Source organism: Drosophila yakuba, chromosome 2R (genome assembly GCF_016746365.2).
Source record: "Drosophila yakuba strain Tai18E2 chromosome 2R, Prin_Dyak_Tai18E2_2.1, whole genome shotgun sequence".
NCBI classification, from domain to species: Eukaryota; Metazoa; Arthropoda; class Insecta; order Diptera; family Drosophilidae; genus Drosophila; species Drosophila yakuba.
In genome coordinates this window covers 21,221,155-21,245,823 of record NC_052528.2, presented here as the reverse complement: position 1 = coordinate 21,245,823, position 24,669 = coordinate 21,221,155, and the positions used below count along the sequence as shown (strand labels likewise).

The following is a 24,669-nucleotide window of genomic DNA, read 5'->3' as shown; positions in this document are numbered from 1 at the left end:
CAACCGGAGAAATTTCTGTTTTGTTGTTTTTAACGACCAGATTAGCTTAGTGCATGTGCGCACTGCTTGCAATTTTATTTGTTATTTATTCGATCCTTTTGTATGTCGGTTAGAATGTGCTAGAACAATGTGAACACTGCGACGAGTGCGCCCCATTGCAGCCGGAGCATTGATATTATTAAGTAAAAGTGCAATATTTACACGTACACCAACTAAAGAATAAGGACGACGATTTGTTAAAAATAAACGGCGAGCGTAAGTATGTGTGCAGGTGAACGCATATCTACCTGTAGCGCTTGTTTGCTGTGTTCTACAAGTGCAATTGTTTAATTGAATTCTTCTATTTGGCCGTGTGCCTCCCCGTCAATTCCTTTGTGCCTCCCCGCTCATTCATGCTGTATGTCCAAGGCACTTGGACGTGTGTGTGACTCAAACAATCACATTTGTGTACCAACATACAGACAGCGGCCAAGTTCATTCACACTTATCCGTTGTTTATACTTACCCCCCTTTTCTCTTACCCCACTTATGCATCGCCCCACATCTAACCCAACTTAGTGACTCATCTTCTGTCTCTGTCTTCTCTCGCTTATCTAACTGTGGAGTTTATCTGGCGTGCAAATAGTGATTGCTGGTGTTTCGATTCGTCGATCGCCTGATTCGATCCGTTCCGATCTCATCCGATTTTGGTTCTACGACATTGACGAGCGGTTTAGAACAGAACTGCAAGCGGAATTGCCTTTTTTGACGGTTGCACCACCGCTCACGTATTTCAAACTATTTGGAGCTGATCTTGTTCGCGGCCTTGGCGCTTAGTTGTGAAATTACCGATACTCCAGTCGAGGCTTCATTGGGGGTGAGATCTCAAGCGGTAGCTCCACGTTATCGCAATTCACCACTCGCGGGGATGTCTTCATGGCGTGGCCGTCGACGTTGGTTTATTCAAATAAAGTGGGTCAAGACCGCTTGGCGCCAAGAAAATCGCCATATGTACGTAAATAATTTTTGAAGAACAGTGCGTCATTAAACTTCTTTAGAAACTAGCTCAAAAACTAAAGAATGTTCCATTTTTCCTTTCTCTTATCTTTATATGTATTTAATGCCGAATATATATATTTATGACCCAAAGTTTTTAACGCAATATCGGGGATTTTTCGAATTAACTGGTGTGTCGGCCTGCAAAAGATGATTTTCGATATTGTCGTATTGTAGAATCGGGATCCCTTATCAGTTCGAACATTTTGTTGTCATCCGATAAAATCTATTTGGCCTGCTGTTGCCTAATATTTTCCCACTTGTGTTTGTTCAATTAATGTACTTATTTAACTACCCTTTTACAATTTACCTAGTTAATACCATTATGGATTTTGAAACGGGAGTACAGCAATACCATTACAATGACATTTTGCCCGTGTTCTTGGATGCATTCGTCGAGGATTTCGACTGCAAGGATGTCCAGGACATGCTGCAACGAGTATTGTCCAAAGAGGAAATTGACCACATCATCAAGTCCAGGGATGCAGACACTGCCACTCTTCGCTTGTTTTGGACACTGCTCTCTAAACAGGAGAAAACGGTCCAGTACTTTGTGGAAGACGTTCTCAATGCGAGTGATCCGGCCAACTACGAATTCCTTACGGCTGCTATCAAGGATGAGCTTCAACAGCCCAGTTTGAAGACCAGGATGTACATCGAGCAGCGAGATCGTCTAAACAATGACAACCAAGTGTTTGCAAAGTACAATGTGAACCGCCTGCAACCGGTATGATAATCTTCCAATAATTTTACTGAAAGGAATTGTTATCTAAACATATACTTTGTATATTTTCAGTATCTGAAACTAACGCAGGCTCTGCTAGAACTTCGCCCAGCCAAAAATGTTTGCATCGATGGCGTATTGGGATCGGGAAAGCATTGGGTAGCCTTGGATGTGTGTCTATCGTACAAAGTGCAACGCAAGATGGACTTTAAGATCTTCTGGCTGAACCTAAAGAACTGCAATAGTCCGGAGACCGTGCTAGAGATGCTGCAAAAACTACTTCACCAGATCGATCCCAACTGGACAAGTCGTAGCGATCACAGCAGTAACATAAAGCTTCGAATTCACAGCATTCAGGCGGAACTGCGACGACTACTTAAGAGCAAGCCGTATGAGAATTGTCTTCTTGTTTTGCTTAATGTGCAAAATGCCAAGGCTTGGAATGCCTTCAACTTGAGCTGCAAGATACTGCTGACCACAAGGTTCAAGCAGGTCACTGACTTTCTCTCGGCAGCTACCACAAGTCATATTTCATTGGATCATCATTCGATGACGCTTACGCCGGATGAGGTTAAGTCTTTGTTTCTAAAATACCTCCACTGCCGACCACAGGATTTGCCCCGGGAGGTTTTGACAACGAATCCCCGCAGACTAAGTATTATTGCGGAGAGCATTCGGGATGGTCTGGCGACTTGGGACAACTGGAAACAGTAAGTGGTATATGGGTTTTCTCACTAAATAACTACATAATATTATCGTTATAGTGTCAACTGCAATAAGCTGACGACCATCATTGAGAGCTCTCTAAAAGTTCTGGAGCCCGCTGAATATAGAAAAATGTTTGATAGGCTGTCTATTTTCCCTCCCTCGGCCCACATACCCATTAATGTAAGTTAGCTCTACTTTTTACAGCATACATATACTTACTAATCGTTATCAACTTTCTGTTGAACAGCTCCTATCGCTGATATGGTTTGATGACAAATCCGATGGCGACGATGCAATGGTGGTTAACAAGCTTCACAAATATTCATTGGTGGAGAAGCAACCGAAAGAGTCAACCATAAGTATACCAAGCATATACTTGGAGTTGAAAGTCACGGTTGAAGACGAACCTGCGCTTCATCGGAGGATCGTTGATCGCTACAAGTAAGTCCCTAGCCCTTTTATGGATGTAACCAATCTTTGTTTAAATGTGATGATGATTTAACCTTTTTTCCTTGTAAGCATCCCGAAAGCGTTCGATCACGACGACTTGGTATTGCCTTCCCTGGACAAATACTTTTATAGCCACATCGGTCATCATCTGAAAACCATTGAGCCCATCGAACGGGTGACTCTTTTTCGCATGGTCTTTTTAGATTTCCGTTTTCTAGAACAAAAGATTCGTCACGATTCAACTGCTTGGAATGCCAGCGGATCGATCTTGAACACGCTGCAGCAGCTAAAGTTCTACAAGCCATATATCTGCGGTACGTAGACGAGGAATCATTAGAAACAAAGAATTCTTTTTTACTATATTATTTTTTGTTCATGCAGACAATGACCCGAAGTATGAGCGCTTGGTAAACGCCATTCTTGATTTCTTGCCAAAGATTGAGGAGAATCTTATTTGTTCAAAGTTTATGGACCTGCTTAGGATTGCCCTGATGGCCGAGGATGAGGCGATTTTTGAAGAAGCCCACAAGCAAGTGCAGCGGTTTGGCGATCGAGTTTGGTTTACCGAACAGTAAGTACCTACCAAGTATTGATTAGTCAACCAAACAAATCCTCTATTTGTATATGTAATGACATCTATAATGGTTAGTTGTTCAATAAGTACTTCACGATTTTCTCTTATCAGTGGTCGTTTCCACCAGCACCGCCAGATAATAAACCTGGGCAATAACGAGGTGCGCCATGCTGTCTACCTTCACAACGACTTTTGCTTAATGGCGCTGGGCAGCAAGCAGCTACTGTTAACCGATGTTTCGCTAGAGGGAGAGGATACCTACTTGCTAAGGGACGAGAGCGACAGCAGTGACATTCTACATATGGCGGTGTTCAATCAACAGAAGCACTTAATCACCTTGCACAGCAATGGCAGCGTAAAACTTTGGTCGCTGTGGCCCGATTGTCCAGGTAGACGTCACAGTGCTGGCAGCAAGCAGCGTGTCCGTCCGCCCGCCTCCGCCCATCTTCGACAGCCCACGGGAACGCGCAGCTATCAGCAGCTAGTCAACAGCGTGGTCAAACGCTCTATAGGCACCTATGCAAATCAGAAAATGTTGGCTTTCTATTTGGATGAAGACGCCGGATTGCCAGAGACCAAAATCCAATTGCATGTGGCATTCAGCAATGGTGATGTGAGCATTTTGGATTGGGACGATCAAGATCAGGTGTTCAAACTCTCGCACACGCCGGTTTTAAAAACGCTACAGATGGAAATTCGCTGTTTGGTTCAGGTTTTGAAGCGATATTACGTGATCTGCACCTCCGATTGCACACTAACTGTATGGGATTTGAATAATGGTTTCGGCGATAAGCCGGAACTACATGGTTTTGATGTTCATAACGACACGCCTGTGGCCTTAGAAGTATTCGACGAAAGAAGTCAGACCGCCACCGTGTTGCTGATTTTTAAGTACAGCGTATGGCGACTCAACTTTATGCCAGGTCCTTCGGTTGGTTTGCAATCGGAGCCCGTGCAGCTGCCAGAGGGAAGTTTCATCACTTGCGGAAAGCGTTCGACTGACGGACACTACCTACTCCTTGGCACATCGGAGGGACTTATTGTTTATGATCTTAGAAACTCGGATCCTGTGCTACGCAGCAATGTCAGCGAACATATAGAGTGTGTGGATATCTACGAGCTCGCTGATCCTGTCTATAAGTACATTGTTTTGTGTGGCGCTAAGGGAAAGCAGGTGGTTCATGTGCATACATTGCGCTCTGTAAGCGGCTCGAACTCACATCAAAACGGGAAAATCGCCTGGGTTCACAGTGCAGATGAGAAAAGCGTTATGACAAAGGCTTGCCTGGAGCCCAATGTCTACCTGCGTTCTCTCATGGACATGACCAGAGAGCGGACGCAACTTCTGGCTGTGGACTCCAAAAACCGCATTCACCTAATTGAAACTGCCACCGATCCAAGAGCTCGAAGGAGATCTAGCATTTCCGCATGGTCCACAATCACACCCACTCATGCTGCCAGTAACTGTAAGATAAATGCCATATCCGCCTTCACCGACGAGCAGATATTCGTTGGATATGAGGACGGGGTGATAATAGACGTTAATCTGGATGCAGCGCTACCTCAGCAGTTTAAAACGGAGCCCATTGATTACCTCAAGCAGGTCAGTCCAAACTTTCTGGTGGCGTCGGCACACAGTGCCCAAAAGACTGTGATATTCCAGCTCGGAAAGACAGATCCGCTGCAGCCCAATGACCAGTGGCCTTTGCCTCTAGCTCAGCTGGATGTAAGCACCAAGTACGCGTCCTTACAGGGAGGACAGTTCATCATTTTGTTTTTCGACCACGGAGTCTGCGTAAGTGTTCTTAATTTAAGTTTATGTGAATAAAACTTCAGTATTTGATATCCATATTTTCCAACAGCATTTGGATATAGCTAACCCATCTGCGTTCGTAAAACCTGAGGAATCGGAGGAATCCATTGCTGGCTTTGATCTAAAGAATGGTCTTCTTTTTCTGGCCTACAGAAACAACACTGTCGAAGTGGGTTTTATCAATAAAATTAGAAAATTATATAACAATGTTATTTACAACCACAGGTATTTCGTCTAATATTCGGATGTAACCAACTAAGGTACGATCCGATTTGTGAAGAGAAGATTGTCCAGAAGGCCAAGATCAGCTATTTGGTAGCCACGGATGATGGTACCATGTTCGCCATTGGTTTCGAAAATGGCATTTTAGAGGTAAACGTCGTTTAAATACGTTCCCTAATTGTAACCTTTTAATTAAAAATTTCCCCAACAGCTCTTTGCCGTTGAACACGGACAAGTGCAACTGATCTACAGCATTCAAGAGGTTCATGAGCGCTGCATCCGGCAATTGCGATTCTCGCCCTGCAAGCAGCTCCTGGTTAGCTGCGCGGAGCAGCTGTGCTTCTGGAACGTGACGCACATGCGCAACAATCAAATGGAGCGCGAGCAAAAACAGCGGCGCAGTCGACGCCACAAGAAGCACAGTGTTACACACGAGGATGCCGTAGATGCGGCGCCTATTGCACCAGACATCGATATAGACCTCACATTTGTTGCCCACGAATTTCAACCGGGTAGCCGAGAGACGGCGGAACTGTGGCGAAATAAGCGCGGCAATGCCATCCGTCCGGAACTCCTGGCCTGCATTAAATTTGTGGGAAATGAAGCACGTCAGTTCTTCACAGACGCTCAGTTCTCCCACTTTTATGCCATTGATGATGAAGGTGTCTACTACCATCTGCAGTTGCTGGAGTTGAGCAGACTTCAACCTCCACCTGAGCCAGATCCGGTGGAGATTGCCGATCAGTATGAAGACCTGAAAAATCTCCGAATCCTCGATAGCCCGCTGATGCAGGATGCAGACAACGAGGGTGCTGATGTGGTCGGCAACCTGGTTCTGGAGAAGAACAGTAGCGTGGCGGCGGCGAAACCAATTTTGGAGGAAACCAGCTCATGACGCCAGAAGTGCGCCCCTTGGCGGCGCACAAAACATGAAAGTCCAAACTACAACATGGCATTTTTAGGATTACTGCTTTACTACCTGGTGGTATTGCTATTCTACCTCCTGGGTCCAGATTTGTCCTAGGCAAACAGTGGTTGTTGGCCCGTACATTTGCACATGTAGGCGACTAACCAAGTATGATATCTCAGAGGTGCGTTGCCCTGCCTTTTGTTTGGCAACCCGAGTAACCGCCACCAAATAAACGACATTTTACGAAAAACACAACGCTATTTTGTTGTCTGCTCTTTGTGCTCTTCGTATGTATGCGTGTGTATGTGTGTGCCTGGGTGTTGTGTTGTGCGTTTGTTTTGATTTCTGCCAGGCACGCCAGATCAAGTGTTGCAAAAGCATTGGTCCCGGGCCAGTGCTGCTAAGTACCTTTATGGATATCAGTGTTGCGGGCCAATAAATAGGTACGTACCTGGATTGTAGTTGAACTACTTCTAATTTGACTAAAATAAATAACAATGATTTTGGCCATTGCGTTAACAATTCGTTTTATTATAAACATAAATTTACGTTCAGGCTATAAATTTTGTAAAATTAGATATACACACGTCAGCTCAATGAACACACGGGCGAAATATATTTTGAAGCAAATAAGGGGACAAATAAAAACCAAAATTCTTAGCTAATTTTTATCTTCGGCATTTGTACCAATTTCAGGTACGGTACGGGCACTTAATTCCGTACCTAACCGCCGCCCTTTTCAACACTGGCAGATATGCGCTCTTTCTCGTCATTTCATTCCAATTTTCAAGCTGAAAAGAAAAGAACGTCGTGTGCGTGTTGATGGCGCGATAAGTGGAAAAAATAAAAACATTTTTCGCAGCTTTGTGGAATACAATTAGTGGCAATACGAGTGCGTTTTAAGTAAGTGCGTGGCGAAAGTGACGGAGCAGAGAAAGAATGATGCGCAACTCGCTACGCGTGAGCTCACTGCAGCAACAAAAGCAATAAATAAAAAAGTGACTTTTACATGCATTCCGCGCACCCACACACTGGTGTTAAATACATACACATTCGAGTGCATTTGTGCATGCTTGTCAACGGGGAAAAACGTTTATTCGCGAGCTTGCAATTGCCAGGAAATATTGTACGCAAATTTGTCTAAAAATGATCTCTAACCCATCGCACGCAGACAGACGCAGCGCGCTTATAGGGGCAGCGTATGTATGACGGCATATGTGTATTTATTTTCCACACTCGCCCATCGGTGCAAGGGAGTGTGAGTGAGCGGCGCGCGTGTGTTTGTGCGTCGAGTGCTGAACTCTTGAACTGCAGTACATGGCTTTAATTCGATTTTAGGGATGTGCGGCTTGACGGAGCGGGAGGCGATCGAATTAATGAGTACATGATAAACAACTGGACGCTTTCCGAGCCTCCGAATCGCTTGTTTTTCTCTAACAAGTGGCTTGCGGCAGCCATATTGTTTTGCCTTGCGTTTGCGGCGATGATCGCACTCGCACCCCCACACACACACACTCAGTCAGTCAGTCAGTCCAGTTTGTGTGTATACATATTTATTCAATTAAATATTTGCGTTTAATTAAAAAGGAGTGAAACTGCAAGAATTGATTTATTTGGGTAAACAAACAGTGAGATCAGTGCAAATTCAAAAGAGAGAGAGAGTCTTTGTTTTTCTTTTCGGTTTTTCGTCATGCTAATTGAACAAGCGATTAATTGAACAATCAGCTGTTCCAATGGAAAATACGCAAATCTGGAAAGGATCGCTGGAATTTTCCTGCTTGTGTCTCCGCTCTGACCCATTAGTATAGCATTAGTATTTCAGTTTTTCGGCCAAAAACTTGTTTTTTCCCCAACCCCAAGTCGTCATCCATTAAATGTTTCGTGAAAACTAGTCAGCAAAAAGCACAACAATAAAACCAGCAACAACTGCTGCCTGCGAGTGACAGAGAGAGCAGTAGACAGACAGAGAGAGAGGGAGTGAGTGAGAGCGCGGGGAGAGAGTCATAGCCATTGGAATATGTATGGCTTGCGCGTCAGTGTGTGGGTGTGCTGTTCAGTTATCTGTGTTGGTATAAAAACAATGAAATTGCAAGGAGATCGCTGCCTGCATTTGAACCCACTCCGAGCCGCCCCGCCCCCTTAACCCTTCTCCACCCACTCAAAAAAAAGCAAACAAATATTTTAATGTACATGCATTAATGCCCGAAATGTCTTCAAACGAATTTTGTGTGCCCACAGGTTTAAGTGAAAAGTAGCAGTGCAAATATATACACACATATCAAACCCCATTGGAATAGTGCAACCAAAAACACATAAAACAGTACTAAAGCAGCGAAAATCAACGCAATTAAATCACTTCTGGATTCAATTCGGCCCAATTTTACTAGCTAATTGTAAAATAGCTGCCGAAAGCATTCCGCAACCACTGCTGGTAACTGGAGAAAAACCAATGCGAACAATACTCCACGGGATCCTCCTACTTCGAGTGGCTTACGCATGCCTTTGAATTTGCATCTTCGCACCCGCACAGCAGCCAGCAAAAGCCATCGCAGAAAACCCTATGGATGACCCATCAATCAAAAAACGGTAAGTTCAACTGCTCCACTGTTTCCATGCGCTATAATTTCCCCCACTTTCCCACTGGTGGTTAAATTGCTCGCATTACGATAAGAGTTTATCTCTTGTCCTCCAGAGACTTAATGATTGTTATTTTCGCTCTTATTCGCAAGCAACAGTCGATTATACTAACAAATATACGATATAGAGGCAGGTTTAATGCAAATTTTGAAGGCAGTGTCAACTGGTTGTGAGAATTGAATAATTTAAATGAAATCTTAAAGTTATGTGTGTGTAGTCACAAAATAAGCTGAAGCTTTTTATATATCAATCCTAGATCCAAAAATTTATTACTTAAATTAACTTCAAAATCGTAGTCCTATGTGCTTTTCTATGTGGTATCAAATTTAGACATAAATGGTACAAGCGACATATTATTTTATCTAAGAACTGCCAAGTTATGTAATATCGTTGCCTAAATAGTGTAGCAGTCTTGAAAACCACTAAGTTATCTTCAAGTAAATAAATATGCCAATAATATGGGTATTTAAACAGTTCGAAAGTGAGATACAGACGATTTAACTGTGCATTAGATCACCGATCAACTTTTGTAAAAAATTACTAATTCATTTGACCCGTGATTAGTCAGCGAACGTTGTTTGAAAAATGCCAATTGGCGAGGTGAAACTTTTCGCCGTCTCACAGTTCTGAAACGCACTGCGTTTGCTGATTGTTTATACCAATAGTTCCCCCAAGCTTGGGGTTGTTTTTGTGCGGTTTCGACTACCAAATGGATGACTTAATACATATATACTCGCACCAACTTAGGGAGCGGCCAGTTTTCACATTTTACCATTTATTTCTTTTATTGCCACCGAGGGAAGTTTTAGCCCAAATAGATTGGCGAAACCAGTGACTTTCTAAGCATGCTTGTGTGTGCATTTGTTGGTGGTGTCTTAACCACGAATTGTATAATAGCCATGCAAAATGATTTAAATCTATTAACAGCTCACCATGCTCACCATGGTGTTGTCGTCTGATTTGTGGGCCTTAACAGGTTTTACTCAGCCCGTCAACTAGCTGCATCAAGATTTCCTCAAAATTAGCCAGCTAAATTTAGACAGAAAGAGAATTCACTTGGATCAAATGGAGAGACATGCTATTGACATGGGCCAATCAGTCAAAAATGTTAATGTAAACATTTGATTTTTGGAGGTCTTGCCTGTCCGGCTGTTATGGAAATAACTCATCATAATGATGAATTCACCAGGCGGGAAATGAGCTTTTATTATATTCCGGTATACGGACGAATCCGAAGGTACATACTGTATAGTCGCACTATGTACAGATGTATATCCATTCCATTCACATGCAAAATGATCAAATAAGAGGCAATTAAATTGTATCTATTCTTCTGGCTGATTTCATTTTAGCTCAATTAAAAGAGACCCACCAGCGACGACAAATCGCTTGGCTTTGGCTTTAGCTTTGGCTTTGGCCGTGACTTTCGTTACATGTTTGTCGCATTCACGGCGAGGTCTTGATTAGCCACTAATCTAGCTATCTGCTCTTAAAACCCAGCATACCACATGGGAATCGTTGGCGAAGAGCAGAAGCAGTTCCGCCATGAAATTATTTAGCATTGATTACCTCTCATAGATGATTGAGCTGGCAACCTGCAGGTTCTATTCAATGACTCAACTCTAGTATTTTAAAGGGTAGAACAACTAACTAACTAATCAACATTCTGCTTTAGAAAACGAACAATACAAATGAATTAATTTTAAGCACAGAGACGGTAGTCAGCAATCTGTATGCATAAAAGGGCGATAATAGGTTTTACAAGATAAATAAAATGGTGCCGTTGACAACCAATCTGAGTAAATGGTGATAAAGATTTGAAAGCGATGATGATAGCATTGGATAGATTAGTCACTCAATGCAAAGACTTTGAAATAATAAAAGTAACCACTGAGCAATTTGTCTTTTGTATTGAAATAGTGGTGGCTTTTTTGCTTTAAAGATCGAGATGAAGTTCATTATGCGGGCATTGTTTAACTCGTTTCAATTTTCCATCGGTTTATCTGAATCAATTTTAAGTAAGAGTTTTTAATTAACTACATATATTTTGCCCAGGTTACTAGATTTATACACTGACGAACATGAATACGATGAGGTTCAGGAGATACCAGAAGAGTCAAGCATTCAGCCCCCGGAGTCATCAGCGAGCCATCCCAGCACGAACGGATCCAGCCACTCAGGACCTGGAACTGCAACTGGATCAGGATCAGGAGCAACATCCGCAGGCCCATCAGTTGTTGCGCCACAGTCACCAGCTATTGTTGTGGACTCGGTACCCGAGCTGCCAGCGCCCAAGCAGAAATCTGTAAAGAACTCAAAGAGCAAACAGAAGCAAAAGCAGTTGGCGAACAAGTCGAAGATTCCACGGTCGCCGTCGCTGGCGAGCAGCCTAAGCAGTCTGGCCAGCAGCCTCAGTGGTCACAGGGATCGGGACAAAGATCGGGACAAGGATCGGGATAAGGACCAGAACGCCGTGCCGCCGCAGACGCCGCCGTTGCCGACGAGCTACAAGCAGACCCAAATGAATGGTGACACCACAACTGCAGCTGGTGGTGGTGTTTCTGCGCCAGCCACGCCCACCACCGCCAATAATAACAATGCCAGCCACAACAACGGCAGCATAATGGGCGGGGGCGTACAATTGAATCCATCGGACAACGCCAACCCCGTTCTCCAGGCGCAAGGGGAGCGCAGTAGCCTCAATCTGACTCCCCTCTCCCGGGATCTGGGCGGTGGCCACTCCCAGGAGCCAACGACGCCAGCCACCACGCCGACTACGCCAAGCCTAGCATTACCAAAAAATTTTCAGTATTTAACCCTGACTGTGCGAAAAGATAGCAACGGATACGGTATGAAGGTATGTGTCCATGACTTCAGAGTGCAACTCTTTAAGCTGTATGTCTTTTGTGGATATTTAAAACTTAACGTAGAGCATAAAAAAGCGAGTATGAATTTACTGGCAATAAAAAGTGTCACATAGCTTATTAGTAGGCTTTAACCTTTAGCTTGGGCAAGAAACCCCTGTTACTATTGACTTTAAAATGCCATTATAATAATTGATTTAACATTTTACGGTGTTCTCTTGTTAATAAACTTGTAAATTAACAATTGGATGAAAAAAAAAGCTAACGAATGTAAAAATTATATATTTTTTAACATTTCTTTAAATCATTTACAGGTTTCCGGAGATAATCCTGTCTTTGTGGAGAGCGTTAAGCCCGGAGGAGCAGCGGAGATTGCAGGCCTGGTTGCTGGCGATATGATACTAAGGGTGAGTAGAATAAATTCTCCCATTGCACCAACTTTTCTTACGTTTTTGACTGCAATTTTAGGTGAATGGCCATGAAGTGCGACTAGAGAAGCATCCGACTGTAGTGGGCCTCATAAAAGGTATGAAAACGCAGTGCTTACAAGAAAGTAACCAAATTTATATTGTCTAGGTTACGGTACAAAAAATTTGGTCAATGGATTAAAGGATTTCTAGGTAGCGGTGTCTCGAGGTGTTTTTCGGCACTGTTTGCAGGATTTGATGGGCTCCGAGCGGGATTCTGACTGGTGGTTCTCATTGCTGGGTAGTCTGGGGCACTTGCGTTTGTTGTCCACCCAATTTTCCGCCTGACGTTGCTTGCACTTGGAGCATTCGCACGGTGGCTTCTTGGGCAATCGCGGCTCGTAGATAAAGCTGTCCCTGTTCCGTTCGCATTCTGGTGGAATCAGAGGTGCCTTTGGGCAGTTCTTGTCCTTGCAATGAGGTGGCACTAGTCCGGGTGGTCTGACCAGAGGAGTCTCATCCAGCTGTCCCTTGGATATCTTAATTTCCTTCTTGTTCGACTGGCTCTCCTTAATGTACTTTTGAATGGTTTCGTTAAAAGCATTGACAAAGCTTGGTACTTTTTCCAAAAACGCAGCCAGTCCAGCGGGAAAGACGCTGAGTACGTCAAAAACCGATTTAACTAACTGATTGTAGTAATGAATGCCAAAGAAGGACCATTCTCCTTGCGGTGGCGGCCTAGGCGGGCAGATGTTCAGTTGACGTCGCGCCCGATCGGCGTAGGGTTCGATGCGCTCCACGGTTTCATCGTATACATCCTGCGTCTTGTCTGGCGATTCCCACACGCCGTAGTTTTTGGTGACCATTACCACAGCATAGACGACGCCCGCTCGCAAAATCAGGCCCACAACCATTTTACCTAGCGTCGGAATCCCGAACTCCCTTTGATGTTTCTAGTGTGACCTCGAATTTTCGACAGCCAATGCCAGGGTGTTTAGGATGGCACCTTTTTGCCACATGTCAAGTCGTCCTTGATCTTGGGTGATCGCTTCGATTTCGTTAGGTTGGAAACTTGCATTTCTCGGGGAATGTTTTCAAAGAATTGTGCACTGCTCTCCGAAAAGATTACGCCATAACGCTCAGAACGGTGATCTCCATGGAATTTCGATATGTTCGTATCGTTGCTGCTTTTGTGGCTTCTTCTTGAGCCTTCAAACTCATGGGATAGGATCTTCTGCGTCTGGTGCTTAAAGTCCTTTGCCCAGTCGGGCATGCGAAGTGAGAAGTAGAATCCCCGCTGGAGAGCCACACTGCAGTTATTTGCAGCCACGAAACTGAACTCGCTTTCTCCAAATAGTTGGGGACCCATTGATAGATTCTTGGAGGCTGCAATGACCATCTGCTCCTCCGGTTTTAGTTGGCTCACAGACATGCTTTTTCCGTATATAAAAGCCAATAGAAAATTTAATTTTGAAAATAAATTACTTTACCTTGGTTAAAATGGATGAAAATGGGGAGTCAAATTTTTACTTCATTTTTGATTTTAAATTTCTACCAAATTTTGTATACTTTTTCAAAGTAAAAGGTTATGTTTACTAAGTTTCGGCAAACTCCTAAACCATTAATAAAAAAATTTAAGTGATTTGTTATTCTTCTTGAATCTATAGGATTCAAATGTAAATGTAAAGTTCATTTATTTATCTCCCCTGAAAAACTGACAAATCCTAGCGCCAATCCTTTCGAAGGTGGCGCCCCAGTAGGACGGAATACCTTTTAAGGCTACCCATGTTTTAGAAAACGCCTCGCCAATAGTTTCGCCTAGTGGCTTTGATGGGGAATAGCATGTGGAGTCTTTGGGGCAAAACTTTTTCTCCAAATCTTGTTTTTTCTTTTGGAGTTCTTTGGATATAGTGGCCCCAATATCTGTCCTCTCTTCTGGCTTGTCGTTTGAGTTCTTTGTCTCCAAAGGTTCTTCTGCTTCTATTCCGAGTTTATTGGTTGTGGGCTCAATTGGATCGTCCCAAACTCCTAGTTCTTTGGCCAAGTAAATGGTAGTAGAAAATAGCACAAGCTTTATGAGGCTGCGTATGACCATTTTGAATTTGAAAAGGAAAAGTTTTAGAAAATTAGTAGAAAAGTCCAAATAAATATTAATTTCTGACAAACTAATCACAGCTTTTTATCATTTCTTTAAACTTTTAAGCCTCGACAACTGTTGAGCTGGCGGTGAAGCGAAGTCAGAAGCTAACGCGTCCCTCGTCGGTGTCAGTGGTAACGCCCTCGACCCCGATTCTTTCTGGACGAGATCGTACCGCTTCTATAACTGGACCACAGCCGGTGGACGTAAGTATCTGAAATGGGTGTCTTAGAGCATTCTAATGTCATTGGTTTTGAATTGCAGAGTATTAAACGAAGGGAGATGGAGACTTACAAGATTCAGACGTTGCAGAAAATGCTGGAGCAGGAGAAACTAAATCTGGAGCGATTGAAAAGCGATCAAAATAATCCGAGCTACAAGCTGTCTGAGGCGAATATTCGTAAGCTGCGCGAGCAACTGCATCAAGTGGGAGCCGAGGTGAGTGAGGGAATATTTTTGTAGGGTATATCTATTTATTCTTTAGGCAAGATAGGTCAGCAAAATCTCCATAAGCCCAGGAATCCTGTCCCTCCCCAAAACATGAAATTAATGCCGCAAGCAGATGCCAAGCAGCTCTGTTAACCCAGCTAATAATACCATCTAACAACGCTATTTCGTTGTTTGTAACCGTTTTGAGTTGAGTTGAGCGCTAAACGAAACAAGAGTTCCAAAGGGATTCAGTTGAAACCGAATGATGCTACATGATCTCTATCTTTCTCTTCCATTTCGCGGCATTCTAACGCACTCCCATGATGAAACCCTAACACAGGATGCACCGACTGTTAAACTTCAGGCGGCCGCTGGCAATAAGAACACAGCATTACTAACGCCCAACCAAATCCAACACTTGTCCGCGTCCGCCACTCACAGCAATCAGCAATTCCATCATCTTCACCACCACCACAATCTCCACAACAACAATTATCCGCCACAGCAACAGCCAGCTAGCACCTCACCCGCATTCCTGTCCCTCCTGCCGCGTTCCCTTTCGTCCTTGTCGCTGGGCACGCGAAAGAACAAGACCGAAAAGGACCTAACGACTTCATCTCCCTTTGGCCTTACGACGGATTTCCTGCAGCAGCAACGTATGAGCCACCAGGCGGAGTCAATGTCTCAATCGATGCATCAGCACACCAGCACTCCGACCTCGCAGCAGTTTTTCCACCCGCATCAGCAGCAACATCGCTTTAAGGAAACTGGACCGTCTTCGAAAGGCAAGAACAAGTTCCTGATTTCGAGGAGTTTAATTGAGGAGGATGTGCCGCCACCACTGCCGCAGAGGAATCCGCCCAGGCAGTTGAATTTGGACTTGAAGAACGGAAACGCATCGCCGGGCGGCTCACACCTGGTGGCTCCAGTTTCCGATCTGGATCGCGCCACAAGTCCCCAGTTAAATAGATCCCAACAGCAGCCACTGCCCAGCAGCACCGACAACAGCCCGAGCAATGCCAAGTCCAAGCGTTCCAAGATCAAAACCAAGGCCCTTTCGGATCCCAAGATGTCCACCCAGATGTTTTTGCAAATGGAATCGGCGTGTGCAGTTGGAGCAGCCGGAGGATCCATCGAGGTAGATGGGGGTCCACCACCACTACCGCCTCGTTTGCCTGGCATGATGACGGAGGACATGAGCCGCGGCAGTTGTCAGAACCTCGCTCAGCCCAATTCCGTGGGCACTGCCTTCAACTATCCTCTGGTTTCCACAACAACAGCGGTGCAGAACGATAACCTGAACATTGCCTTTCCTTTGTCCCAACGCCCCAACATTGTCCAGCAGCTGCAGCAATATCAACAGCAGCAGCAGCATCAAATGAGCGGTGGCCAGGCCACAGGCGTAAGTAGTCAACGAATCACTCGATCTCTCTATCTCGCTGCCAAAAAAAGCACTGCCGAAACTCTAACCTTATAATTCTTTATTTCTTACACCCTTTCCATTCTCTAACATTTCTCTGTTTCATGCTTCTAACTAATTGATTGACGCCATCATAAGTTGCCATTGTTAATAATATTAATTTTAATTAGCTTACCGCTAGCTCAACTAACAGCAACCGAAAACACTTTTGAATACTCACTAAATGAAAATGAATAACACGCAGGAAATTCTTATTTTGGGTATATTATTTGCATCGGAGATGTAGATTTGGAAAAGCTATTTACAGGTTGAATTACTTTTTATTTCATGTGTTACTTGGGCCAAATATTGTTCAGCCTGTAAGTTTAATTTCGAAACGCTTTTACCTTCACAGGCTCTGGGACAGACACCGAATTTGGGAAAAAACAAACATCGACGCGTTGGTTCTTCACCGGACAATATGCATCCTCGTCATCCGGGTAAGATGCATTTGATTTTACCTTTTTGTAATGTAATGTAAATCTAAACATGAAATCATTAACAGATCGGTTAACGAAAACTACTTCGGGCTCGTGGGAGATTGTTGAAAAGGATGGCGAATCCTCCCCGCCCGGAACACCGCCACCACCATATCTGTCCAGCTCTCACATGACCGTGCTGGAAGATCCGAATGAGAACAGTCGCGGAGCAGCAGCAGCCGGACCAGGTGTCTTTATCGAGTCGCATCAGTTTACGCCGATGGCGGGAGCCTCTTCTCCGATCCCGATATCCTTACATTCCGGCCACATGCATGCGGCCCAGTCGAACGATACGCAGAAGGAGATCATCTCGATGGAGGACGAAAACTCGGACTTGGATGAGCCCTACATTGACGAGAACGGGCCGTTCAACAATCTAACACGTTTGTTGACGGCCGAGAACGCCACTTTCCTAGCCATCTTCCTAAATTACGTGATCTCAAACTCGGATCCCGCGCCACTTCTGTTTTACCTGATTACTGAGTTGTACAAGGAGGGCACCTCCAAGGACATGCGCAAGTGGGCCTACGAGATCCACTCCACATTCCTCGTGCCGCGGGCTCCATTGTCATGGTATCGCCAAGATGAATCCCTAGCACGCGAGGTGGATAATGTCCTGCAGTTGGAGTATGACAAAGTGGAAATCCTACGGACAGTTTTTTTACGCAGTCGCAAACGGGCCAAGGATCTGATCAGTGAGCAACTGCGTGAGTTTCAGCAAAAGCGCACCGCCGGCCTGGGAACCATGTACGGACCCACGGACGACAAGCTGGCCGAGGCGAAAACCGATAAGCAAAAGGAGCAAATCATCGACAAATATTTAATGCCCAATCTGCATGCGCTGATGTGAGTACATAAATTTATTTACCCTCTCTTGTATTTGAATATTAATCCTTGCAGTGAGGATGAGAACGGTTCACCGCCGGAGGAAGTACGCAAGGTAGCGTTGTGTTCGGCTCTTTCCACCGTCATCTACAGAATTTTCAACACTCGTCCGCCTCCAAGTAGCATCGTCGAGCGGGTCCACCATTTCGTGAGCAGAGACAAGAGTTTCAAGTCGCGTATAATGGGCAAAAATCGCAAGGTGAGAGATTTGGTATGATATATTTATTTTACATTCTTTTTAAAATAAAAATCGATCACCCTGCAGATGAATGTTCGTGGTCATCCATTGGTATTGCGTCAATACTATGAAGTGACGCACTGCAATCATTGTCAGACGATTATCTGGGGCGTGAGCCCGCAAGGTTATCATTGTACAGGTGAGCGTCTCTCTTAAATTTGCTTTTGGAATGAGTATATTTTTGACTTCCGTGTTGCAGACTGTAAATTGAACATACACCGTCAGTGCTCGAAAGTAGTGGACGAGAGTTGTCCCGGTCCCTTGCCCCAGGCAAAACGTCTTGCCCACAACGACAAGATCAGTAAATTAATGGGCAAAATACGACCGCGCACCAGCGACGTCATGGGAAGTAAGTAGGAGAATCTTACACTGAAACGGAATTATTTAACAGGATTATATATTCAATTCTAGATGAAAAGCGCAGTAGACAAGATGAGGAATTGGATATTGAGTTGACTCCAGGTGCGACACTTATTTTTAAAATTAAACAATGCATTTTCTTATACAATTCTAATATTTGTTCTATTCAGATCGTGGACAGACATCGATTGTGCGACAACCCTCTGATCGGCGGCCGGATGCAAACATATCGATAAGGTCGAATGGGAATACCTCCTGCAACACTTCGGCGCTGAACACTACCGACCTGCAAAGTTCTTTTCACGGCAGCTGTGCCAACGACAGTATTAATCCCGGTGGTGGAGCCGGATGCAACATGGATTTATCCACGAGTGTGGCGTCAACGACTCCGTCAACCAGTGGATCCGTGTCGGCCGGTCTGAGTGCGTTTGCCGAGCTGAACGCCCTGGATACCGTGGATAAGGAAGCGCGTAGGGAGCGGTAAGAATGTTAAAATTTGTATTATTTTCCCTTTATTAAGATACCTTATTACTCGCCCGCAGTTACAGTCAGCATCCGAAGCACAAAAGTGCACCAGTCTCCGTGAATCGGTCGGAATCCTACAAGGAGCGATTGTCCAACAAGAGGAACCGCAACAGTCGCCGCAAGACCTCTGATCCAAGCTTGTCGTCGCGTCCCAAGTAAGTTAAAGCAATCGATTTCGCTGCCATCTAGGATGAGAAGGGGAAGTTTTGACCTACTGTCTTTATTTCTTGTCCTCCTTCGCCGTCTCAGCTTACCAAATAAATTCTTTCATTCCATTGTCATTGGCTGAGCCACTCCCTAGATCCTCTCAACTAAAGCATTTTCCTACGCCTTTCTGTGGCCGCCAAGTAACCGGATATTAATTTTACTAATTAATGTGAATTGCGACGCACTGCAATCAATATATGCCGTCTGCTTTCCGTTGTCGCGTCTCTGTGGCGCAAAATTTCCACAGACTTTCTTTCCACTACACGTTTATTCTAAAAGATTCGCTTTAGTTTGAGTTTTAATTAAACTATATTAAAGTTGACAAGGATATGATTAGCAGACATTGCCTTAATACATTTCCATGGAATCGCCCCCGCTGGGATGTCGACCAGGGTATCCAGCCTTCGACTAAACATTACCACAGACCTCGTCTAATGTTTACGATGACTATTACCGCATACGTATATGTTTAGCAGCCACTGTGGATAGGATAGTTGATTAGACGCCGGCATTGACATCGATTATATTGTCCGCCCCGCGTTTTGCACCGCAATGTAGGTTACGCCAGTCCGCTGCCGACCATGTTAGCCAATGCCAGTATGCGTCCAGGGTTCCAGCTATCCTCGTTCCTTGGCTTCCTGTTGACAAACTGTTTGAGCAACTGGTCCCGACATATTTTCCTACCAACACCTGCCAGAACTGCTGCCCTTTCAGTGGCATTTCTCGCGTTGGAATTGACTCATCAGTCCGACACGGAACGCAATTGAAAATCAAAATAGTGGCAATGGAAAGAAACATTCGGTTTAATCGCAGTAAAAGTTTCAAGACGACGCTAAACTTTAATAGCTTCAAGTAAATCAATTTTTTTTATTGAATATGATTTGTGAGCCCCAATTTTATTGGTAGATCACAGAATACTCGTGATAAAGTCACTCATGTAAATGGAATTATTCTTTGGTGTATATCTAAAAATAGAGTTTTCGGATGTTACACTTATAATTCTGGGGAAATGTGTGCACACATACAAATGGATTGAAATAAAACGCATTCGAAATGATCAAAATATACAGTTGCTTACTTTTGACAAGTCTTAAAGCATTTTTAAAATTTATTTATATTTATTATGAAGTTTACATAATCGCTTTTTCACTAGACTTGTAGTATATCTTTTTCATTCGTTGATCTACACATTTGTTTTTACGATACCTTAACAAACACATTCAATATTGTTTACTTTTCTTATCTTTCAACACAGTGATGAGCAACTGGACTTGGGTCTTTCGAATGCCAACTATGTGGCCAGTTCGAATTCTAGTCTCTCTTCAGCTGGCGGCAGCGAGAGTCCCAGCACGTCGATGGAGCACTTTGCTGCAACCGGAGCAACGGGTGGCGTCCAGGTGCCGCCAATGGGATTGAACCAGAACCAGCATCCACATCTGCTCATCCAGCAGCACGCCCAGCAGTACTGTCAACAGGATTCCTTTCAGGCAGGTTTGGCAGGGGCCGGTGGGAGCAGTGCAGCGAGCAACTCTAGTTTCTGGAATGCTGGGCACCCGTTGCCTGTATCTCGTTTCACATTGGAGAGCGAGGATGAGGACGATGTGAACGAGGCCGACTGGAGTTCCATGGTGGCCGCAGAGGTGTTGGCAGCTTTAACGGACGCCGAGAAAAAGCGTCAGGAGATTATTAATGGTAAGTTTATCCTAACATTTCTATACTGTACAAACTATACTGTATCTGTTTCCTTTTATTTCTTTTAAGAAATCTATCAAACTGAACGCAACCATGTGCGCACCCTGAAGCTGCTGGATCGATTGTTCTTCCTGCCACTCTATGAGAGTGGATTGCTGTCCCAGGATCATTTGCTTTTGTTGTTCCCGCCCGCACTGCTGTCGCTCCGTGAGATTCATGGCGCCTTCGAGCAGAGTCTTAAGCAACGACGCATCGAGCACAACCACGTGGTGAACACCATAGGGGATCTGCTCGCTGACATGTTTGATGGTCAGTCTGGAGTTGTTCTCTGCGAGTTTGCTGCTCAGTTCTGTGCCCGCCAGCAAATCGCCTTGGAGGCCCTCAAGGAGAAGCGCAACAAGGACGAGGTGCTGCAAAAGTTATTAAAAAAGTCGGAGTCACACAAGGCATGTCGCCGCCTTGAACTAAAGGACTTGTTGCCCACTGTGTTGCAACGCCTTACCAAGTATCCGCTACTGTTTGAGAACCTGTACAAGGTAACTGTGCGCTTGCTGCCAGAAAACACCACCGAAGCGGAATCCATACAACGTGCAGTGGAATCCTCAAAAAGAATTCTGGTCGAGGTCAACCAGGCAGTAAAGACAGCGGAGGATGCTCACAAGTATGTACTTATAAGAACGGTGCAATTATTTATATTAAATAAACTTATCATTAAACAGGCTGCAAAACATTCAACGTAAGTTAGACAGATCCTCCTATGATAAGGAAGAGTTTAAGAAATTGGACCTGACCCAACATCACCTCATCCATGACGGCAATCTGACAATTAAGAAGAATCCTAGCGTGCAGCTACATGGACTTCTGTTTGAAAACATGATTGTTTTGCTAACCAAGCAGGCAAGTTAAACGTAATAGTTACATCTCAATGAAATGGTTAATTAAAAGATTACAATTTTATTTTTAGGATGATAAATATTATTTAAAGAATTTGCACACCCCGCTATCGACCACCAATAAGCCAGTCAGTCCCATAATGAGCATCGATGCGGAAACTTTGATCCGGCAGGAGGCGGCTGACAAAAATTCCTTTTTCCTCATCAAGATGAAGACATCACAAATGTTGGAGCTACGCGCGCCTAGTAGCTCGGAGTGCAAGACGTGAGTAAATTCTGCAGTCCTTTAGTTGGTCAGTTCCTAATTCTTACATTTTTTTTCGCAGATGGTTCAAGCACTTCTCTGATGTGGCTGCTCGCCAGTCTAAGAATCGGTCGAAGAACACCTCAAGCAACCATGACACGAGTATTAGTGATCCAGCACTCGCCTCAATTCCGCATTCCAACACCAAAGAGTCGTTGGAGTTGAGCACCGATACAGTACAGCCATTGGCTGCGACAGCCACATTGACTACCACTCCCTTGGCACCAATGTTGCCTATAGCCACAGTTACACCAGCTCCAGCGACCAATAATAGTAACGTTAGCTCTATTACTGGAATTCAGTTGCGAAACCCTCAACGGGATGTGACAGCAAGTGAATCTGATGCGGATTATGTGAACACACCAAAGCCGCGTTCGAGCCAAAATGAAGTTAATCGCTCTATGTCCATTAGGAGCACTGGGGAGCCCATTCAGAAGTATTCGGCGAATGGGACTGAAGCAAACGATGTTACTTTACGCCACTCTCAGTCGACTAGAGAATCGGTTAGACCAGGGTCTACCGGGGAGGAGAGAAACTCCAACTACGGTATGGTTGGTGGTAACTCCAAACGCGACAGTGCCAGCATTGTCTGCTCGAACAACTCGAACAACACGCGCACCCTGTTGATGCAAAGCCCCTTGGTGGACCCCACGGCCATTCAGGTCAGCATTAGTCCAGCCCACACGGCAGAACCTGTGTTGACTCCAGGAGAGAAGCTACGCCGCTTGGACGCCTCTATTCGGAATGATTTGCTGGAAAAGCAGAAAATCATTTGTGATATCTTCCGTTTGCCTGTGGAACACTACGACCAGATTGTCGACATTGCCATGATGCCAGAGGCGCCGAAAGACAGTGCAGATATTGCTTTAGCTGCTTACGATCAGATTCAAACCCTGACCAAGATGCTGAACGAGTACATGCACGTGACACCAGAGCAAGAGGTCTCAGCGGTGTCCACGGTGGTTTGTGGCCACTGTCACGAGAAGGAAAAGCTTCGTAAAAAGGTGGCACCATCCGCATCGTTTTCCTCATCACCACCACCGCTGCCGCCCCCCAATAGGCAGCATGCCCAGGCTCAGGCCCAGATACCGCCATCACGGCTGATGCCCAAACTACAAACCCTTGATCTTGACGAAGTTGCCATACACGAAGACGATGACGGATACTGTGAGATAGACGAACTGCGCTTGCCGGCGATTCCGTCCAAGCCACATGAACGGCCCATAACGCCACTGGCTCCGTTCAAAACTGAACCGAATACTTCACAATCTGTTGTCCTAGATTCCTTGGAACGTCAAACCAATGATAATGTTCCTGAAAAATTACTGGAACAGGAACAACTCGAGGGCGATACGACGGAGACCAAGGCTGAAGATGATGAAGAGAAAACTGTACCGTCAGATAAGCTTAGTGAATCATGTAGTGAAGAGATGCAAAGTGTGCAGGCGGATATCACAAAGGAAATGGCAGTCCCATCGACCTCTAAGAATGAAGTTGCGACAACAGCCTCGGTGGATGCGTTACCAACCCAGAGCCGCGAGATAAAAACAGCTGAAAATGCCAACAAATCTGTAGCTGACAAGAAGGAGAATAACGAGGAAACCGTAAATATAACATTTTATTTACAATTTGCGATAAGTTCTCTTTTAATTAATGTTCCACTTCAGATCGAACAAGACGAGGTATCCAGGGTCGATAGCTCCACACAAACATCACAAACTGAAGCGCCAAGAGAGTCGGATAAGTTAACTGGAGGATCAAGCAGCACTTGTGGGCCGAATCGCATTCAGCACGCCAGTGTGCTGGAGCCGAGTGTGCCCTGCCATGCACTCAGCAGCATTGTAACAGTACTGAATGAGCAGATTTCCATGCTTTTGGTGAGTTTTAATTTTGATTAGTCCGAGATCAACGCTGTAACTTTTCTTTATCTAATAACAGCCAAAAATTAACGAACGCGATATGGAAAGGGAGCGATTGCGTAAAGAAAATCAACACCTTCGCGAGCTTTTAAGTGCGCTGCATGATCGACAGCGAGTTGATGAAGTAAAGGTAATGACTCAAAATTGCTAACTAAAATATATCAGCAATGTTGACACTGTGTCATTTCGCAGGAAACTCCATTTGATCTTAAAAAGCTGATGCATGCTGAGGATGTAGAGTTTGACGATGATATTGACGCCATTTCCAACAGTTCGCTGACGCCAACGCCTACGCCGATTCCCACGGCCTCACCTAGCGCCAGCGGCCAGGTACAGACAGCGGAAGCCATGAGGATTACTAGCACTGAGGATGAGGAATAGGAAACTTGTTTAATTTTTTTTGTATAAAATACATATTTGTTCTTGTTTTTCCCGCACGCATTTGACCAATTGAATTGGCTGCGTCTATGTTTTACGAGTAGCCTTTCTTAGAGCATGCCTTTTACTACTGTTAATGTAGCTTCATTTGTTTTCTTAAAATATTATGTATTCCACAAGAGCCGATAACACATTAAATTAAGTCTAACATTGTCCCCTCGTAAAACTAATTAAATACATATATATATGCATATTATCGACTTAAAAAATATCAGATAAACACACAATGTTTGATACATTTATAAAGAACAATAAACAACATAGTTATTGAGAAGAATAACGAAACTGTTCATATACATATTTTTCCGTAAAGGGAAAATAAAGTAAAAAGTAAACACCTTAGTGCGGCATCACCACCTC

The 24,669-nt window shown here is 44.5% G+C and overlaps 5 protein-coding genes and 1 long non-coding RNA gene across 9 annotated transcripts; 2 read left to right on the top strand and 4 right to left on the bottom strand.

Moving 5' to 3' along the window:
• The first annotated feature begins 2 nt into the window (after positions 1-2).
• On the top strand, positions 3-6,691 carry LOC6531700. Its single transcript, XM_002092455.4, has 11 exons — positions 3-255; positions 1,350-1,762; positions 1,832-2,469; positions 2,524-2,647; positions 2,715-2,908; positions 2,987-3,231; positions 3,299-3,488; positions 3,603-5,286; positions 5,354-5,473; positions 5,530-5,676; positions 5,738-6,691. Exons 2-11 carry the CDS (start codon positions 1,361-1,363, stop codon positions 6,419-6,421), a joined length of 4,428 nt encoding a protein of 1,475 aa, XP_002092491.2. The 5' UTR covers positions 3-255; positions 1,350-1,360; the 3' UTR covers positions 6,422-6,691.
• On the bottom strand, positions 6,482-7,099 carry LOC120321209. The gene is made up of 2 exons (XR_005560798.2): positions 6,888-7,099; positions 6,482-6,833 (listed from the first exon to the last, which is right to left on the bottom strand). It is a non-coding gene; the product is annotated as an uncharacterized LOC120321209 (long non-coding RNA).
• A 98-nt stretch (positions 7,100-7,197) lies between these two features.
• On the top strand, positions 7,198-24,599 carry LOC6531698 (rho guanine nucleotide exchange factor 12). 4 transcript variants are annotated; one of them, XM_002092453.4, is made up of 24 exons: positions 7,198-7,339; positions 8,675-9,022; positions 11,129-11,930; positions 12,252-12,344; positions 12,406-12,463; positions 14,548-14,687; positions 14,746-14,919; positions 15,251-16,312; positions 16,725-16,809; positions 16,875-17,694; positions 17,749-17,932; positions 17,999-18,110; positions 18,171-18,320; positions 18,383-18,433; positions 18,502-18,811; positions 18,874-19,011; positions 20,319-20,755; positions 20,825-21,416; positions 21,475-21,652; positions 21,720-21,913; positions 21,975-23,556; positions 23,620-23,829; positions 23,891-24,001; positions 24,064-24,599. In XM_002092453.4, the coding sequence occupies exons 2-24, from the start codon at positions 8,997-8,999 to the stop codon at positions 24,250-24,252; spliced, it is 7,698 nt and encodes a 2,565-aa protein (XP_002092489.1). In that variant the 5' UTR covers positions 7,198-7,339; positions 8,675-8,996; the 3' UTR covers positions 24,253-24,599. The 4 variants fall into 4 exon arrangements, with proteins under 4 accessions (XP_002092489.1, XP_015051491.1, XP_015051492.1 ...); XM_015196006.3 differs by having other exon boundaries at positions 7,229-7,328; XM_015196005.3 differs by lacking the exon at positions 15,251-16,312 and having other exon boundaries at positions 7,199-7,339.
• LOC26535381 lies at positions 12,481-13,258 on the bottom strand. The gene has a single exon (XM_015196009.3). The coding sequence runs from the start codon at positions 13,256-13,258 to the stop codon at positions 12,554-12,556; it is 705 nt and encodes a 234-aa protein (XP_015051495.1). The 3' UTR covers positions 12,481-12,553.
• On the bottom strand, positions 13,339-13,777 carry LOC6531699. The gene has a single exon (XM_015196008.3). It carries the CDS (start codon positions 13,774-13,776, stop codon positions 13,339-13,341), a length of 438 nt encoding a protein of 145 aa, XP_015051494.1. The 5' UTR covers position 13,777.
• LOC26534952 lies at positions 13,987-14,523 on the bottom strand. Its single transcript, XM_015196007.3, has one exon. The coding sequence runs from the start codon at positions 14,437-14,439 to the stop codon at positions 14,038-14,040; it is 402 nt and encodes a 133-aa protein (XP_015051493.1). The 5' UTR covers positions 14,440-14,523; the 3' UTR covers positions 13,987-14,037.
• Positions 24,600-24,669: the final 70 nt, after the last annotated feature.